Source organism: Ceratotherium simum, chromosome 8, assembly GCF_057802395.1.
Source record: "Ceratotherium simum simum isolate JZ-2026a chromosome 8, ASM5780239v1, whole genome shotgun sequence".
Taxonomy (NCBI): domain Eukaryota; kingdom Metazoa; phylum Chordata; class Mammalia; order Perissodactyla; family Rhinocerotidae; genus Ceratotherium; species Ceratotherium simum.
Genome location: NC_141907.1, coordinates 4,172,550 through 4,192,842, shown reverse-complemented (window position 1 = coordinate 4,192,842; position 20,293 = coordinate 4,172,550). Strand labels below are relative to the sequence as shown.

At 47.1% G+C, this 20,293-nt stretch overlaps 1 protein-coding gene across 6 annotated transcripts in view; it reads right to left on the bottom strand.

Moving 5' to 3' along the window:
- Positions 1 to 20,293, bottom strand: part of AFAP1 (actin filament associated protein 1) — a 163,402-nt gene that overhangs the window by 7,607 nt on the left and 135,502 nt on the right. For 5 of the 6 annotated variants that reach the window (XM_087434874.1, XM_087434878.1, XM_087434879.1 and 2 more), the window contains 5 exons: positions 16,260 to 16,377; positions 9,578 to 9,692; positions 5,762 to 5,926; positions 3,851 to 4,041; positions 226 to 390 (listed from right to left, as the gene is read on the bottom strand). In XM_087434874.1, coding sequence (XP_087291000.1) covers positions 226 to 390; positions 3,851 to 4,041; positions 5,762 to 5,926; positions 9,578 to 9,692; positions 16,260 to 16,377 — 754 coding nt within the window. Of the gene's footprint in view, positions 1 to 225; positions 391 to 3,850; positions 4,042 to 5,761; positions 5,927 to 9,577; positions 9,693 to 11,868; positions 12,136 to 16,259; positions 16,378 to 20,293 lie in introns of all 6 variants that reach the window. The other variant, XM_087434880.1, reaches the window with a different exon arrangement.

Here is a 20,293-nt window from a genome sequence, read left to right as displayed (position 1 = left end):
TCTAAGGTTCCGGTCTTTCTGGCCTTTGACTCCCCAAAGGAGGCAATTGCTAAAGGAGCGTCTGTCTGTGGGAGAACTTGGTAAATGTTGATGAGGCGGCATCTAACAGAAGGCTGTCCACACAGGAACAGGAGGACAAACTTAGCTCCTCCCACCCTCCCACAAAAGCCTGAAGAGGAAGAGCCTGTGGGACTCCTGAGTCCACGCGAGGAGGGTGGGACTCACCTTGGCCTTCCGAAGCACGTGTCCCCGGCAGGGGGAGCTGCCGGCGGCCGGCGGGGTCTTCTTCAGGACGGCTGCACTGTTCACCGGCACTGGACCCTCCGCGTCACTGGTCTCACAGCTGGACATGGGCGAGTTCTCCAGAGTCCGGTGCCTAGGAACTGGGGACTGTCAGTGGAGAGAGAAGACCTGGGTCAGGTATGACTTCCAGGTCATTGGTATTTTCCAGCAGAAAAATGGTTTATTTTAAAGAAAAAAAATGCGTTTTGGAAATAGAAAAAAGTAATAACCACAATAATAAGGACCACCATGTAGTCAGTGCCCAATTTTGAGAGCACCTTTGAAACGTCCATTTTACAGATACAAAGACTAAGGCTCAGAGTGACGCTCTAACTTGCTGGTCGTGGCTGGGACATGGGGAAGGAGGGATTCCAGTCCACGTCTTGTGCATTCAATGTGAGCTCTTCCCGCCCTGTCGTGCAGCCTCCAAAGTAGAGTTCTTTCTAATTTCAAAGAGCTCTTACATCTGCAGCCGCCCTTGCAACACCCAGGCAGTAGAAATCACTGATGAGCACGATGAGCGGCAGCGTGGAGCGCGAGCTCACGAATCCAGTCATATGGGGTGGGGTCGTGGGGGCGACCCAAGCTGACTAATACTGAGGATTTCCGACTATTTACAGCAGTTATGTATGCCAAAGGAAGACGTTTTCTGGAAGACTTAAAATGGAACAAAATGCATCTTCAGTTGCCCAGAACCCCATCCTTGACTCTTCCCTATGAGATTACGAGCTGCTCTCAAGGAAAAGGGTTGGCAATTAGCTGTGCCTACCCAAGCGAAGTCTCCGAGGAATAAACGCTCCCCGTTACTACTGTGGGATCCGTAACTTAAAACACAGGTTAGGTTACACACGCACCGTTTTAGGAGAACAGTGTTTCGATTGCCATTACAATAGGTCGCTGAGAACCCCCGTTGGGGCTACCGACCACGGACCCCTAGCAGCTGCTGCACTCAGGGTCTGGTTTTATGGGAATGCTTTTAAAAGGCAACGCTGGCCTGAGGGAGCGCGGGACGGAGGGGCTGGTGAGAAGGAGAGGCACGACCGTCGTCTCTGGGAGAGGCCGGGCTGTGCTCTGAGCAGGGCAGCACCGACACTTCTCTGGGACCACCCATCTGACGCCGCTCTGCTGAGGACGTGGTCTGCGCGGGAATAACACAGACGGCTGCCACGCCGGGCAAGGGATGGCAACCCAAGTGCAAGGAGAGGCGCTCGGGAGAGAGGGAGCAGCCAGGCCCTGCGGTCTGAGAGCAGGGAGCCCAAAGAAACCGGCCCTGCACCTTCAGAAGGACGAGCTTGGCTATGTGGGCCAAAAGAAAGAAAAGCTGACCACAGGCGGCCAAGAGGGAGACTCTCGAGAGACAGGGCAAACCCCGGAGGATGTGAGGTCACTACAGACAGAAGGCAGCTGGCTGGGCCTGAGACGTCTGAACCGGAGAGGTGAGGACCGTGGATTTAGACTTCTAGAGGTCACCCTCAGTGGAAGCAGTTTCCAGGACGAGCCAAACCACAGTGAGTCGAGAAGTGAGTGGGCTGAACTGGACATTGTGGGCACTGACAACCGTTTCCAGCAGTTCAGTCTGGAAGGGAAGGTGGGAAACACAGGACAGGAACTGGCGGGGAATGTGGGGCCAAGGTAGAATCCCCTTTTTTAAGATGGAACATAGTAGAGAACCTTAAATGCTCTGAAGGAAGCCAGCAGAGAGCTGGAGATACAGGAGGGAGTCAGGAGAGGGTGGCACCTAGAGCCCAGAACTGGCCCCTCCAGTTGGACCCCAGACAGCGATGCTGGCAGCTCCTCAGACACCCTCCAGGGAGGTCAAGAGGCCCAGGGGTCCACATGGTTTCCTGCCTCCAGACCACCTGTGACGAGCGTCACGAGGGCCCACAAGTCTCATGCAGTGAGGAAAGACCCCTGCCCCACACTGGCCACCTCCTCTCTCCAGCTAGCACTGGCTGCGTCGTGCCCTTGGCCCCAGTTGCTGTCGGATGCTGAAAGGCCTTGGATTCTAATTCCCACTGCACCTGCCCGCCACGCTGCTTCCACAGCCTTATCAACATCTGACATCACTATGGTTTATTGTCTGTCTGCCCTCACGGAATATGAGCTCCACGAAGAGAGGGACTCTCATCTATCACGCTCCCTGCTGTGGGCCTACAAGAGTCTCTGACACATTGAAGGAGCACAGCATACGTATATATATAAAATCTGCTGAACGAATGAATGAATGTGTATGTGAGCTAATGAACACATGAATGAATGAACACACATTTTCTTTGGTTAGCCACTGCGACAAGAGCTTCTACATACATGACACTGTGCAGTAGGCAATATTATCATCCCCGTTTTACAGATGGAAGTATTGAGGCCTAGAGAAGGTAAGTAACCTCACACCCTGGCCTGTTCGAGCACAGAGCCTGCTTTCCCAACACTCTACTCTGCGGTGGCTGAGAAAGTGTGGGCACAGCTAGGGGTGTGGTTTTGGTGACAGGAGCACCTCCCTTGCTGCTTGAATTCGCTCGGCAAGTAGGGGAGGTCTCTTCTGAAAGGGAGGGGGTGGCCCCTGGAGAGGGCCAGGAGACTGGGGCTGGGAGGAGAGGGAGAAGTTCTGAGACAGCCTCTGTGAGACCGGCAGAATGAGGTGACAAAGGCGAGGGGCTGGGCTGCTGGACACGGTGAGGGGGCGCCTGGACATCAGAGGTGCCACGCCTCTGTAAATCCACGCATCCTCCCAGTAAATCCACCCAGCACTGTAGGGAGGGGCCGCGGGGGAGTCACCCAAGCTCAGCGTTTTGGCAAGGGGTTTGGAAAGAAGGACTTGAAACGCCAGTGTTGGGGGTGCTGCAAGGTGGGGTGGGCGGTGGGGCGCACGCCTGGGGCTTCAGTGAGAAGGAAGGGGCTCAGTTCAGGTCTGTCCCGAATCAGCTGCGTGCTCTCGGGCAGTTCACTGTACCTGTCTGGGCCTCAGGTCCCTCATTTGTTAAATGGAAGCAATCGCATCGGACTCACAAGGAAGTAAGGATTTGATGGAACAACCATGTGGAAAAGACAACAGTAAGTTCTCAGATGAGAGTGAATGTAAATCACTGAAGGTGATAATTCATGTCTGAAAAGTGACCTCCATTTGTTCTGCTGGATTCTAAGAGCATACAGACTGTGCTCATTCATTTCCATTTCCCCAGCACCTGGCACGGTTCTCAGGACATGCTAGACATTTTATAAAACTTTGCTGCACTGAATTAAAGTTTCTCTCTAATGAACTGGCATCAAATTACGACATGGTTCCAAAGAGATAAAAAGAACCATACCAATTATAATCAGACTTCACAAAGGGGAAGAAAATAGACTCGGTGTTTCCACCACCTTTTAAAAAGCCCAGAGAACGAGAAAAGCACATTTGACATCAGTGAACTGAACACAGCAGAGAACAGTCCTGGAAGCTGACACGTGACTTATGTATCTCCTGTGCTGATGCCAGGGGACAACGGGCGGCCCCTGGAGAAAACAACATGAGCGTTTTCTCTGGACGCCCACGACCACGCAGCTGCTAGGAGAGCCGGCAGGACGTTACCTGTGGACTCGATGTCCCTGATCTGGGCTCGATGGCCAGCCCCAGAGTAATCCCGCCAGCCAGGGCCTTCTTCAGGCTCTCCTTGACCTCTGTCAGCTCCAGCTCCAAGTTGACGCGCTCCATCTCCTTCTGCTTACACTCCTCCTCCAGCCTCTTCAACTTATCTTCCAGAATCACCTGGGTCTTCCTGCCTGAAAGCCCAGAGAAACGCTGTTGCTCCAGCCACAGGCAAGGATTTCAAAATAACGGAGGACGTTTGGGGCCCCTAAAGGGTGCTCTGTGGAACTTGAAGGTTGAGCTCCCCTGGATCCTTTCTACGGAACTTAAAATTCAGCTGTGCTTTAAAGAAACAAAGTCCTTTTCCAATCACTTCCTTTGCTGCAGCTGGAAGACTGTGGACCAGGAAGCACAAGACCTTGATTCTCACAAATTTGAGGAGTTCTGGGTCTGGGCTTCATCACACTCATTTAAAAATGGGGAACTTAATCTACTTGGCTTCCAAAGGTGCCACTTACTTGACAAGTCTGAATGTTCTTCTGTTCTAATTCTTCTGCCAGTTATTCCTGAGTCATCTTACTGATGTGCAGTCAAACTATAACACAGCCAGCATCTCTACAGAACACGGCATATGTTTTTTAAGGCACACTCACTTATTTGTTTTATTTGCAAGGTGTTACAGTGACATAGGAAGGCAGGTAATGTACCCACTTGACAGATAAGAAAACCGATTCCAAGGGGTTAACTGATGTGAGGACGTGGCCCTGGTCTACTGCTTGGCAGCACGTGAGAGTCTCTTTTTTGAGGCCAAAAGCTCATCTAATCTTTCTGCATCTTCACTATCCTGCAAACTTGAAACAACAGAAGGAAGGAATTCTACTTCTGTCTTGTTGACCTAAAAGCTCCTACCCAATTCTCTGACTAAGCATTTGATTCCTCCCAGGCAGCCTGATGCTACAGGTCACATCTTGCCTCTTCATCTTGGATCTGCTCCGCCTACACCTAGCCTCCCATTCCTTAAACTCCAAAGGCACTTCCTTTCATAAAAACCATTTAGCCACAACGTCAGAAAAGGCTCGAACTGCTGATCAGCTGTTTTGTGTGCTTATACACCAACTCCTCCCCAGCTGGTGAGCCACTTGAAAGCAGGAGTTTCCCTCTGGACCTTCCTGGTTCTCTGCATCGGTGTTCCCCGCCGCCCCCCAAGGCCAGCAAAATCGAAATCTAAAGAGTCGGTCTTGCCCTAGGATAAGAACCAGTCCTGAGCTGAGGCAATTTACATTTGAGCAGTTCCGTCCCCAGAGCCAGGAACCATAGACCCAGCCCCCGACAGCAAGAACAAACAAACCCAGTCCTCAGATACCCTCTGGCTCCCGACTCGGTTCTCCCGACGACTCCTTTACTCCTCGCTCCTCTTTGGAGGTTGCTTCCACTAACCCGGCGTCTTCCCTTGAGCCCTTCCAAGAACTCAGACACTGTCTTGCCCTGACTGGTCCCTTCCCAGGGAATGGAGGGCTCCTTCCACCATGCAGAGACCTGTCACCTGGGCTTGTGGATATCACTTATCCCTACGGACTGTCCACCTGCTGAGAAACCCAACTGCCTCACTGTACACAGTGAGCAGAAACTCCCGAGCCCTGAGGCTATAGTGCTTGTGCTCCAGGCAACCTCTGCTATCAGCACTGGAGGGGAGACAGCTCCCTGGCACGCCTCTCCGCGAGCAGGGCGCTCCGCGAGCAGGGCGAGGGCCAGTCCTGGCCTCCCGCTTGTTCCATTATTCCACCACCGTGCCACCTGCCTGGGCTTCCCGACTCCAAGAAGCACTGCATGGAGCGACCCTGTGGGCAGACTGGATGAAATCTAGGCTCTAACACAAGCGGGCGCCCGGGGCCGGTCAGCCCCACGCCCGTGTACCTGCGTTCACTTCGATGGCAGCCCTCAGGTCCCGCCTCTCCTTCCGGAGCTGGGCCAGCCTGTTCCGCAGGGCTTCCTTCCTCTTCCGCAGCTCCTCCTCTTTGGTCTGCAGTCGCTTGGCATCTGCTTCCACCCGGTTCTTGCCATATTTGTACTGGTCAGCATCTTAAAAAAAAGCAGCAATAGGAAATCAGGTTTAAACAAGCTGATAAGGTAATTCATAAAGGCTGTTTAATCATCCAGCTCAGTGAAATCAACTCAAAGCTAGTTATTTTGCCAACTCAACAAGAAAAAGAACAGATCGGTTTGAACTAAGCAGAAAAGTGACTAGTTCAAATTAACCAATATTCTTTGAATCAAATTAAAAAAGTGAAAGCAGCATATTAGGACAGTTCTTTAATTCATTTCCCTTTGAGGCATGCAACTTACAATCTTCAATACAGCTGAGAGCGAACATTCTATAATCTGAAAATAGAGGAGTCTAGCAACTTCAAAAATAATCTCTGGAATGTGTATAGTTCTCTGTGTCTTTCAAAACACTTCCACAACACCGTCACATCTGGTCCTTACAACTGTGTCATCCCATTGCTCTGCTGACTTGATGGTCGCTATTCCCCTCCACGGAGATCAGGACCTGGCACGGACCGAGCACACAGTAAACGTCGGCTGAGCAAATGAAGGAACAAATGAGAAAATGACGGGGCGACCCAGAGTAGTGCCTGGAGCCCGACGGCCCAGCTGTGAGCCCCAGCTTCCCACCATAGCTGCGCGACCTTGAACTAGGTACTTCCTCCCCGTGCCTCAGTTTCCTCAACTGTGAAATGAGGGTGACAAGAGCAGGGAACGTGTAGGGTTTTACGAGGATTCAATTCATCTTACGAAGCACTCAGAACAAGCACAAAATGAGCACTACATATATGCTCATTAAAGAAAACGAATGAATGAATGAACCAAAAGGAAATTAGTCCTAGGGGAAATTTAGAGACGTGGCCGACGGCACACCACTAGTTAATATCACATTAAAATCCTGACCCTGTGCTCTTTTCCTCTGATTATGGTGGCCTTTTGATAATAATAATGTAGAAAAAAAGCCTCTTTGGAAAAATACATTGACGAGATGAAGAAATGATGAGATGCCAACAAGACTGATCAAAGATCACAGATTTCAAAGCTTCCACCGTCTCCCGATTGCTTCTACCAGCTAATCCCTCACACCTGATCACAGCCCAGCAGCCTCTAGACATCATGCCCTCACAGTACTCCATGATTGTTTATTTGCATATCTGACTCCCTCACTGGACTAGACACACCTCCTGGGTAGAAGACATGGAGGGTGGCATAATGCTGATAACAAAAGCGGTGGACCAGAGCGGTGGCTCTGACTCTGGGAGGCCAGTCCCCTCCCTGAGCCGCAGCTTCATCCTCTATAAGCCCAAGTGACAAGGTGGACCCTGTGGGTTTTTAAAAGAAATCCGAGACATGCACCTAAAACCCATCTAACAAAACCATGTGATGCCTGGGATGTGGGGGACACTCACTAGCAGCTCTAATCACTGTCTGTGACGACAGAGTCCCTAGAGCCCTGTCCACTCAGAGGCAATGGTGAGCCATTTCTAGCACCTGTCCTAAAGGCTGAATTCATTAATTTTTGCAATGCAACCACTGTGATTGCAATGAAAGACTCACTTATCAAGACAGGTACAATGTCATCACTTCCCACTCAATTTCCCCTCACTAAAAAAGAGAAGAAAACACACACAGAGAAAGATATTCAAAGGTTGGCATCATGAGGATAACCAAGTCAACAATCTGAAACAGAAGCACTGCTATTAGTGGCTAGGGTGATGACATGTTTTGCAAACAGGCAGTGTCCACTCTATTCACTCACTTCTAACCTAAGATGTTTCCCAACAAACATATGCAATAACCTATACATTCCCCATCTTTCGGTCCCCATGCAATAAACTCCATCTAGTGTATAATGCAACTGGCTGAATTCAGCAAAAACACAGAATGTAATTATTTTTCTCTTTTGTCACCATTAGATGTCACCAAAGTTAATAAAAATTCCCTACAGAAAGTCTCAGAAAATATAGGAGTAAATCATCTAGGAAATATAGTAAGCATAGGTACTGAGAGAGAATGCTTTAGGAGTAGAGAATTCATGTGACTCAGGTCTCGCATAACAAAGCTTTCAGCACAAGTTAGTCCCTTCCCCGCTGCCCCTCCACAAATGAACCACACTAAAAAAATTTAAGTGAATATAAATATACCCAACAGCACTATGGAAATAAGATTTGCCAGAAAGATAAAGTTGAAACTAAACAAATTACGATGATGAGGATTTGACCCAGCTGGCTCCCATCCACTTGCAATGTCTGCTCGAGGAGAACAGAAGCACAGGGGAGCTCGTGTAAAGAATACAGGTCTCCCTGGGGCAAGAAGCAGCCAGCACTGCTGAGCAATTCCGAGGCTGGTCCACGTATAGGGCCAAGGACACAGCCGGCCTCTCCGCCCCCATGTGTACTCTCTAACTCTGAAGCTACACCCCAGTGCAAAGGAGGAGGGCAGTAACTTCGGTACTGAGAACACCTGGTGTAGAGGTTACTAACTGGCCACCTAGCCTCGGCTTTCTTAACATGGAGACTTGTCTACCAGTTACACTGAGCCAGATTCATAAAGTGTAGACACAGCTTCCCAAGGGTGATCATATTAAACTCACCACTTGAGTCTAACTCTCATTTTCCTCCCTGGAAACCCTTCCTGACACGCCCAGACTGACTTAGGAGCCCTTGAACTTCGTGAAGGCCTGTGCTGCAGCTCGTATGCCTGCAGAGCTGCCTGTGTGAGTCAGCTGGACTGAAGCAACTCGACGGCAACTACTCTGTCTTATCTCTGCAGCCCAACAAGAAGAGCGCCTTGAATGACTAATGCTGCCTGGCTGCTGGATGAACAGGCATCCAGCAGCACCAGGGTTGAAGCAGGTACAGATGCACACAGATAACAGCATCCCCTTAGACTTAGCTCTCTGGAGACACGGAAGGCTACTGAGTGTTCACTGTGTTTTACTGCCTCTCTGCTCAGTCTGCCCCTGCCAGATTTGGAGTCTGAGAACCTGGTTCTCAGTCTGGTTCTGTTATCTGCCAGCTGTGCGACCTTGGGGAAGATACTTAATCTCTCAGAGGTTATTTCCACGTTTGTACGATGGAGTGGATGATAATACCCGCCCTCATAAAATCGGCTATGAGCACTAAACAGGAGAACATAAGTAATAGCTTCCTTATAAATCCTTTTATTTCTCTAGTGCTTTGAGGTACGTATATTACCTCAATTATTTCAATCAAGAAACCACAGTAGCCACTTGTCTACATCTCTAACATAGAGAAGCTGAGTTTAGAGTTTACATGACTTGCCTGAAGTCACTAAGTCACCAGCAGATCAGGGACAGAAACCGAGGTCTCCTGACCCACAGTCCAGGGCCACTTGCCCCTGCAGTTGCCTCACACTTAACTATGCTCAACCAATTAACACTTGACAAACCAGTACTTAAAGATGCTTAACCAATTCTACAGGTAACAAACCAGCTTTGTTTTTCCTTTTATATAGCCAGTCATAAAAGCTGGGTTAAAAATCGTCGCCATTCTTCAGTCCAGCAAATGAGGAAGGATGACGGTGCATAGAGTTCCATCTCTCCAACGGACCCCCAACCCTGGCATTCTCTACCTGGGCAGGTGAGGAGAGAAGATGGCTCAGACAGCCCCAACTCTGCAACATGCACCTAACACTAGGACGCCGGAACCCGAATGACAAACTTACTGGACGGTGTCCGCTTCACACTGGCTGTGGAATCAGCTTTCTTCTGCTGACTGCTCAGAGTCTTCCCTTTTCCTGTAACCCCACTGGGTGCTATTGGGGGCTTTTTACCCTTCAACTGTTGAAATAAACATATAACAAAATTAAAAACAAACAATAAAGAAAACTTGGGTTTTCTTGGGTAAATTGTTTCAGTCTCTGACTCTTTAAGTAAAATCTAGCATAGACAGCAAAAATGAGGGTAGTAGAAAACCAACTTGCTTCCCAAACACTGGACTGCTGTGATTTTCCTGGACCGGCTAAGAAGGTTCAAAGCAAATGAGGAACTCTAGGATGTCTTAGTCAGAAAGCAATAAAAGTGATATATTTCTATCAGGAGATCATAAATGCTAATCAAGAAATGGGCAAAGGCAGTTGAGTATCCAAGAGCATTCAGTTGAGATTACCAAAAGTTTATGTTTCTAAAGACAGACAACTTTTATCTGGGTGGAATGCTCTTTCGGGGAGCAGTGTGACAGTGCAGTTCAATTTCTGCTTCAAGGGCCCTTCCACTGCCTGACGTCCTAACGGGATAAACCACTACCTTCTGATTCACTGACAGGGTCTGAGGAAGGAAGCAAGAGGAGCATCGTATAGAAAGAGTAGGAACTGAACGTTGACTAACCACAGGCTTTTAAAAAGTTTGATATACCCCTACCTCTTTGACTGCTGGAAGCCAACAAACGTCATACTTTGCTGAAGTGATATATGTGTGCCTTAGTTGTGTAATAATCCAGCTTTATTACACTGGACTGTTATCATAGATGGCAAAAGCTAACTCTAGACACCGAGCTCAGCCTTTCCACTATACAACATCTCCTTCTGCTGGGGGCCTGGGCTGTGGGAGCAGACACAGTTAGCTTCAAATTCTGGGCCCATCATTTAGGAGATACTGAGCAAGTCACTAAAACGTTCCGAGCCTCCACGTGCTCATTTAAAAATACAAAGATACTGGCACCTGCCTCCAGGGTTCCTAAAAAGGTTCAAGGACACACTATACGTGTGCACAGCGTATGGCACGTTGTAGCTGTTCAATGAGTGAAAGATCTCTCCGTTGATAGCAGGTCCTTCAAACGACCACATGAGGACAGGAAAACTAACTGCGCTATCATTCAACCTGCAAATGCGCTTCCTACTTAAAATAAAATAAAAACGAGCAAAAACCAAGCACACAGAGACTGTGTATCCAATGGTTCCAAACGGATCTGGGGACAAGCCAACATAGAGAACGGCATATCTTTGTCTTGTGTTTCTTCCCCAAGGAACTCAAACACCAATAAAAAGACAGGTAAATATAAACAGACACACGTTTGCTCAGTAACCCACCAGACATTTGACAGAAAGACTCATACAAAACTAGAGGCCAGCGGCTCCCACGTCTGACTGCAGTGGTCTGCGCCCTCAGACTCGCTGAATCAGAATCCCCAGGAATGCAATCTGAGCAACTGTCCTTAACAACAAAAACAATCAAACAAAAACTTCCCCATGTGATCCTGATGGAGCCGAGCAGCCGGGAGGAGCTGCTGTAAGCCATCACCATCTGAACTTCTATGGTCTTACTTGGCATTCATCATTTGTCTAAGATTATACAAAAAATAGAGGGAAAAGAAAATAATTTAAAACATGCCCATCTGCTTTATGTTTGTAGAGTATTCTTACATACGGTGCTCAGATCTTTATGAAAAGCATAAAAAATTCTTAGGTTGAAAATGCATGAAAACACAAAATTAGTGTTTACCCTGAAATGTTACCATTTGCCACAAATATGAGGTGTGAGACGGACAACAGTTCAATATCGAGGTTATTTATCATTCAATGATAATCCCACATCCCTACTAGCATCTACTCAGGTAAAAAGCAATCAGTACATGGAGTCCACCACTCCTCATATGTAATGGAAACAGAGTAAAGAAACGTGCAGCTCAAGAGTCTTCTGCACAGTTTTATTGTCCCGTCCTTTTTCAATCTTTGCCTTAGTTGACATAATTCATAAAATTCAAAAGAACAGAGAGCCAGACGTAGGCAAAGAAATACAGTGTTTAAACTATGAACCAGTTAGGAATATTTAATCAGTTCCTGGGTAGCCAAATGTTGATTGTATTTGCAAATTATATTCTAGTTGAGAGGGAAAAATCATGCTTTACCCTTGACGAGTCTCATTTACTGCAAGCTGGTGAATATACTACCACTGCAAAACTGTGGGAGGACCGTGACTTAAAGATGAATCTAGAATATAACAGAACGAGATGCTGTACCTGGGAGTTGAGCCCGAGAGACGCCCTCCCCAGAGAAGGGGTGTTAGTGACAGACTGAGTGGAAGGCAGGCTGCAGGAGGTAGGGTGTTTGTAATGGTTACAAGACAGTTTGTCAGAAGACAGTCTAGAAGCCTTTTTGTCAGCAGGCGGGTAGCGTGCAAAGATTTTCGGAGATGGCAAGTTATCGTAGAGGACTGCGTTATCGTAAAGCACCTCTTCTCCCAGGCCTCGGCCACAGGAGGCAGGAAAGCCATCCTCAGGTTCCCACTGCAATACACACAGCTCTGTCGTTAGTGCCTCGGTCACAGAAAGCACAGCAGATATTAGCACACTGAGACGTTATTAGCACCCCACAACACGTCCACACACCCCCAGTTGTTACCAATAACACACACACGTAGATGGACTGATTCAAAAGAACTTTTCCACTTTTGGGGACTTAAGGAAAGGTTTCTTGTTTCCTTAAATCGTTCCAGGGTCATTGGCTTATGAAGCTTTTGTTTTGTTCTGTTTTTGACAGTAGAAAAAAAAAATACTGATTTGACGTTTCTTTCCTTCAAGAAGCAGATTTCAGAAGTCCTCCTAATCCAGAAAGCTGCAGCAATATGATCTAAGGAAAGGGATGCTGGATGGGAGTCCAGACACCTGGAGTGCTGGCTCTCCCCAGAAAGCACGGCACAATCCTAGCAAAGCACGTTATTTTATTTTGCAGTAACTACTATGTTCTAGACATTGTTTTAAGTGCTTGACAAATATTGACTATGGAATTCTCATGGGACTCTTACGACGTGGGAGGAAACTGAGGCAGAGAAACATAGCGGTAAGAGGCAGACGGCTCTAAGAGCCGTGCTCAGAACTGCACACGATGCTGCCTCTAAGCCTCAGGCTCCTGGAGAAAACTTCCCCGGATTCTCCCGAGTCTGCCCTGCAGGCATCAGTGACTCAGGTCGCATGGGTGACTGTCAGCAGTCACCTCTGTTCCATACTTTGTTATGCCTGAAGAATGGGCTGTAAACAAAACAGTCTGTTAAGACAGAAATCAAATCATCATTGAAAATAGGATGTTTCAAAACACAACTGATATAATGGCATTATTTTAGGGGAAAATCTTTTTATAAAGGACTAAAATCGCTACAAACCACTTTAGAACATGGATATTAAAGTATAAATTAAAACCAAAAACTAACAACCATAGCCAGATCCTTTTACGTTTTAAAGGTCTTCATAAATTGCTTTGCATTTACAAAAAAAGAGAAATATTAATTCATATCATGCTCATTTTACTCTATTTTTATATCCTTCTTGCAGAGTTTCCTTCTGCCAGACTGTAATTACAGCCTTTTGTTACAAAAATAGAAAAGGTTTAAAATTTCATAGGAGGAGTGTTTTTATTCCTTTGCAATCACTTCGATGTGTCTATTTTTGTGATGCTTGGGACACATCTATAATTTAAAAATAATGGTAAATGCAGATGAACTGGAATGTGAGCATTTCATAATGACAGCCCAGCATATGTCTGCCCAGGGTTATTAAAATGGTCTAGACTAGACTATCATTTTCCTAAAATACCAAGGAATTAAGCCACATGGAAGACTCAGAAAACAGAAACTCCATAGAAGTTTCTAGATTAAAAGTGTGTGTGTGCATGCACGTGTGCACATCAGAAGATCCTTTTTGAGATTCACTTGCATCTTGCTTTAGGCATCGGGGGAACACTGACTGGGTAAGAATTAACTAAGTTGAAACACTGCTAAAATGTCAGGTATTGGGTTAAAAAGTATGAACTTTATAAAACCGGGCAATGAAGGCTTCCAAAAAAGAGATTACCTGGTAACGGAACCCAGCGTGTAGAAACACAGTTTAAGAAAGGCCTGAGCTTCAAGGAAGCCCCGACAAGCAAAGGAGCCCAAATCCTGCAGAGAGGATGTTAGGTCCTAAATGCTCACACCGCCTGCCCAGCAATGTACACGCAGAAACCATTCCTAGAAGCAGAGCTCTTTAAGAAGGGCAGATTTTTATTTCTAAAATAGATGAAGCTTTGAATGATGTAAAGAGAGCTCCTTCCTGGGGAAGGCCAGAACCTGCATAATAAAAATCGGAACAGAAGGGGACGGGGGGAACCAGATTGGTATTTGTGCAGGTCCGTGGTTTCTCTAAGCCCCTCAGCTCGCCCTGATATTTTCAGGCGGAAGGTGTGCATGTGGGGAAATCCCTTTGAGGAAAAGGTGTATGAAGGGGCCTCAAGGCAGGAAGGTCTAGAGATAGGTTTGTGTGTTAATCTTTCAAAAAAAGTTGGCAGCTGAGATGGAAGGCTGAGAGAAGCAGACCATCGTATGAAGGGGAGTTTGGCAGTGGGGTCTACAATGAGGGATAAGCCTGCTCTGTCAACAGGAGCTAGTGGCTGCACAGAACAAAGGGATGTCAGGGGAGCGGGCCCCCCTCGACAATGGCACAGCGATTACGATGAGGCTGGACTGAGAACCTGCTCTTATATAAGGGTCACCACGGGACTTTTCCCTCAGTGGGTGGGCTTGCACGCACTTCACAGGGGTGGAAGACTATGGTATAGTGGGCACCAGGAGCCCCTCAAACCCTTGACATCCCAGTGGCAAAGGTGGTAGTGGGAACAGAGGGCAAGGAGACTGATTGGACCTAATGTTTTCTTATTGTGGGGCAGGACTCGGCTGCCACCCCACCCCAGACTCAGACAGGACTCTGTCTGATGGAGTTTGCAGCCAGGAAGGATTTCAAAGTGCCTCTGCTCACACCCTAGCACCCACGTCCTAACATGGAGCCTAACGTGCATCTAAATCTGCATTTGAACAAGTCCCTGCCAGGCCCAGGGCCCCAGTCAGCCTTCCTCCCCACCTTCCTTCTTTCAGTCCACTAGACTGGGAGGCCCTTTAAGGACAAAGGCACTATCTTAGCCATTTTGTTTTCAATCCCTAGCACAGAGCATGGACATTAGGAGACACCCAGAAAATAAGGAAGGAGAGGGAGGGAGGGAGGAGTAAGGAGGGAAGGAAGGGGAGAGAGGATGAGAAGAAGAAGTGAGGCGGGAAGGAGGATGGACTACGTGATGAAGTCCCTTTTTAGAATCAAGTGAGGATCCCACGGACAGACTGCCCCTCCCCGCAGGAAACCCAGGGCAGGCCTGACGGGGTGGTGGGGAGTGTCTGACAGCAGGAAGACTCACAGCAAGATAGCCAAGACCCCGGGGACAGATGACATCATAGTTCTTGATTAACTGGCTGGCCACCTCTGACCCAGACCACAATAACCTTATTTTCAGTTTTGCTTATGTTTCTGAGCTCTGGGAGCCATGACCCCCTCACTTCCCTCAAGAAGGCAGTGGTCTCCTGGTTCCCACACTGGGCAGGTGTGGATTTTATGATGATGGATAAAAGGGAGCTTATTGATGACATCCATCAAAATACTGAGAAAAGAATGGGTAAGTAAAACAGCAAGAAAAAAAATCTAAAATACCTTCCAAGGTTGAAAAAATAACAATAAACATACCTATGCCTACTTCTGAAACATATCTTAACTTAGATGCCAATTTTAAATCTACCCAACAGTGGGAGACAAATGGTAGAACGGTTTTTCGAGTGCCTTGCAGGAGTCTGTTGACCCTGAAGGCCTCTCCTCTGCTGGCCCAGAAGAGAGCACAGTGCCTGGCCCAGAGAAGATGCTCCATAAATGTTGTCAGATGAACAATATGGAGACAAAGTACAACAACATTTGTTGATGAGTTCTGCTAATTACACCTAAGACACAAAATACTGAAAACAAATCAAAACACTCCTAAGGCCAAAAAGACCAGGAAGCTAGCTCTAATACACAGCCGTCACTAACCCTCTGCAGGGTTTACACCTGGAGATACGAGCAGCACCAGAGCAGGAATCAGGAGCCCCAGGTACGTGACAGCCACCAGGAGGGCACATGTCTTGAGTCTGCAGCACTGTCGCCCCCCTATGGCAATGTTTCCTCTCTGATGGCGATTTCTCAGCATTTTTATCACACTGGGAAATAACTACTCATTGGTAACTTATACTGTGTTATATTTTGTTTTATCCAAGTTACAGACTTCAATGTGTTATCCTCTAGTCAGTATTTCAGGATGTGCAGAACCATTTAATTAATGACATTGACACTGAATGACAAACTATCTACTGGCGTCAAATCGCCTACTAGTTCAAATGCAGATTAAGATGAACAGCTTGTCAAAAACAAGGAGAGGAGAGATGGGATGGAGTTTTCATCTTGCCTCAGAGCATGAAAAAAGCCTTATCTCGTTTGGACTGAAACCAGGGGTTCTGCATCACAGAAATTCTCGGACCGCCTTGCCCTCTAACACAAACGAGCATCTCCTGTCAGGATGGCACACTCACCGAGCCGTCTATGCACGGGACGTCGTCGTAGTGCAGTGCCGTCCCACTGGGGTGGGCGTAGCCGTTGGAGGTACCCCCTAGATATGGGTTAGTAGATATAACACGCCTGTTCATGAAACTGAAAGAAAGGAAACGAATTAAAATCCTCCAATCAATCAACCAGTGTTAAATGAGTTCTGACTTGAGGCTCAGGGCTCTCTGTCAGACGCTGTGGGGGCAGAGAAGTATTAGACAGGACCTAGGCAGAAATGGGGTCTTCAAGTAGAGTGATTGGGGAAGACTCCTCACCAGAAAATAGGATATCACACGTCCTACGGAACCGTGGCGAGGACTGGTGACAATGCATGCTGGGTACATGAAGCAACGTCTGGCATATAACTGGTATTCCACAAATAACAACAATTTTTATTATCAGCAGTCTATAGCAGGGGCCGCTCCCATCCACTGCCTGTTCTTGTAAATAAAGTTGGACCAAACAGGGCTGTGACCCTGCGTTTACGCGCTCCTGTGGCTGCTCTGAGTTTTTTACGTGCCTCTTTCATGAGCCTGGTAACTCTCAAAGGCAGAGACCATATGCCCCACTAAACTGAAGTATTTACTATCTGATCTGTTTCAGGAAAAGTTTGTGGACCCCTAAGATTTTCAGAACATTACTCAACAAGCATTTCTCAAGCACTCAGTGTTTGTTCAGCGTCACTACCACCTCAACGCAGCTCATCTTCCCTTCTGCCCTCCACCTCCCTGAACTTCTGGAAGTCTCTGACAGTGGCCAGTGCCGTCCTTCAGGAGGCAAGCCAGACCACGTCACTCCTCTGCTCAAAACCTCCGGTGGCTTCTGAAGTGGCTCCGAGAACAATCCGAAGTGCTGCCGTGGCCTGCAAGGCTCTGAGCGCCCGTCTCTGCTACCTCCCTGCTCATCCCTCCCGCTCTCGCTCTCCGCCAGTCAGGCCCCCCGAGGGCCCTCACTCACCCAGGCCTCCCGCCTCAGAGCCCTGCTGTCCCTCTGCTAGCAGCTCTTCTCCCAGAGACCCCTCACTCCCTTCAGTCTCAGCGGGAATGTTACTTTATTAAGAGCCTTCCCTGAGCCTTCCCCAAAACAAACAGCAGCACCTCCCACCTCTGCAGCCCTAGCCTCTCCCCTATCTCTTCTTCTTCCCACGACCCATCACACCACACAGACCACAGACTTATGCGTTTCCTGTCTGTTTTCCCTACTAGGACAGCAGCTTCAGGAGAGCACGGCCTTGGTCAGTTTGTCTAGTCCCGCATCTCTAGCGTCTAGGATGTGCTGGTGCACACGGTGCTGGGCAAACACTGACTGTGTGAGCGCGTGAACTGTGTCCTCCTGGAGCAATGTTGGTTATATGTAAAAAGGTAAAAGCCGAGGGAGAAGCAGCCTAGATAGCGTTTTCTCCTAATTAGGGAAACTAAAATAGCCTGGAGTAAAAAAAATGATTTTTTCAAATTTTGTTCCTTTGCAGGATCTTACATTTCTATGGTAACTAGATGCATGAAGAAGAGAGTGAAAAAAGCGAGGGCGGTACAGGGAAGTGTGAACACTGCCTCTCCGACAAGAGGTCTTGCATCACAGCTAACCCGATTACTGATTCCGGAGCGTGAGAGGAGGTGGCCTGCAAGGATGTCCCAGCCCTAAGTCGGTGGCTTCCATTCCCAGCGCGCTGGGCATTTCAGAGCGCACACACCGCCCTCTGCTGGGAGAAGACGGCTATGCACGTCCAGGTCTACCTTAGACACAACACTCTTTAATTTATAACTTTTCTTGCTTGTTTCTGATAAAAAATGTACATGATTACTCTATACTTAAAATACGTAAAAGTATATGTAGGAAAAGAAAATGTACAGGAAAAGACAAAATACAAGAATGAAAGAGATTTGATTTGCTTTAAACATATATTTAAGGTTTCCTAATTTAAACGTCTCATTTGAGGGTATTTTGGGGGTAGGGCACTATGTACACTTTTTGTCGGTGAGAAACAGTAAAGGGAATGAACGAAAAGCCCTGGCCACATGGACCCTGTGCCAGGCGGCCCTGCAACAATGCTCCACCACTGCACGGTGACAGTGGATACATGTCTGTTACGTGTCCTGGTAGATGGAGCCCCCTGCCAGCAGGGACTATCTCCTGCGTGGTTTGTGTCTCCAGTGCACACAGCACTCACACTGGTGCACAGACGCAGGAAGGAATGGGGGCCACAAGGCGGCAGGACAGAAGCTTACTCGCGTAGAACAGATGCTAGCAGGATGCTTCTGACTCACAGGACGTAAGAACGAGAGGCCACGGGCATACAGCATGTCCTAGCTGAAGAGGCCTTAGCCACCCATCAGTCTGCTTCTCATCTCAGAGAGGCACCTGGACCCAAAACCAGTCTCCAGGCCCTAAAGCGCGAGCAGAGCCAAGACAAAGTGTCAGGCCCTGTCTTCTGCCGTGATGCTCTCCCTACAATAGGGTTTTTAGCTAAACAGAAAAGTGGAGATGAGATAAGAGACCACACGCCATTTGTTAAACCAAAAACATAAGACCTCCTACGAAATACATATATTGTGCTAAAATACGCATAACATTTACCATCTTAACCATTTTTAAGTGCACAGCCCTGGGGCATTAAGTACACTCATGTTGTGCAACCACCACCACCATCCCTCTCTAGAACTTTTCCATCTTCTCCAACAGAAACTCTACCTATTAAACACTGACTCCCCATCCCCCTTCCCCCAGCACCGGGCAACCACTATTCCACTTTCTGTCTCCATGAATTTGATGACTCTGGGGACCTCATATAAGTGGAATCATACAGTATGTGCCCTTTTGTGTCTGGCTTTTTTCACTGAGCATAATGTCCTCAAGGTTCATCCACGTTTTAAGTGAATATATTTTAAAATACTTTCCCAGGGATTCAAATGCGGGGGTGACTCGAGGTAACAGTTTCCCGTCAGTCTGTCTATTCCCCTCTCTGTCCATACTGACCCCTGCATTTACCATCATCATCATTATTATAACTCTCTCAAGGGTCTCCAACTGCCCATGACTTGAAAAGAGTAACAGGAGAAAAATTCAGAACATTTCCCTTGTATCACATAATCTATATACCTCATTTAAAAATAGGCCTCAGGAAAATATGTTTCAACTGTTTACCATTATTAACATCCGTAATATACCACTTTTCCTGGGAGAATTTACATCACTATTGTTTCTTTTACTGTCTTCTTCCCAAAATATATTATCGCCCTTTCTCCCTCAGACATATCCAATGCACAGATAATTTCCCTAATAACCTTGAAAACATTCATTAACTGGCTGCCAATTTGCATAAAGGCAAAAAATTAATTTACTCTTAGAATATTTATCACACTGGCAAGATACCATGTTTTAGATTTTGAACAATGTTTCCTTGTTAAATCTCTGAAATTTTCCAAGAATGTTTGGCTAGAAAATTGAAAAATGAAAATAAACTTTATTGCTAAGTGACATCTATAAATATTTTAATAAGGTAGCAAAGACTCTTGCAGCCATAAACTCATTACACGCATATTTTTAATAAATAATTTTTAAATATTGCAATCTACATTCCTTTCTAAAAACTGTGACCTTCCCACATTTCGTTTAGATTAATATTCCACTCATTTAGAAAGTAGAAGGCAAGTTGTAGTCTACGGGAAATATTGTTATTCAAGGTTTCTCTTAAACGTGGTTATCTGTGTGCTGATTATAGTTGAAGTTACATGTGGATTTAGGAGAGGCATTTGGAAATCTAATAACTTCCAAATAACCAGTTAACAATCATAAACTCTTTTCTTTTACATCACTCTAGATGTATAGATTTTGCAAAACCTGATTTACAGATATTACTTTTTTTGTGTGTGTGTGAGGAAGAGCGGTCCTGAGCTAACATTTGCCAATCCTCCTCTTTTTGTTGAGAAAGACTGGCCGTGGGCTAACATCCATGCCCATCCTCCCTCCCACTTTATATGGGATGCCGCCACAGCGTGGCTTGCCAAGTGGTGCGTCAGTGCGC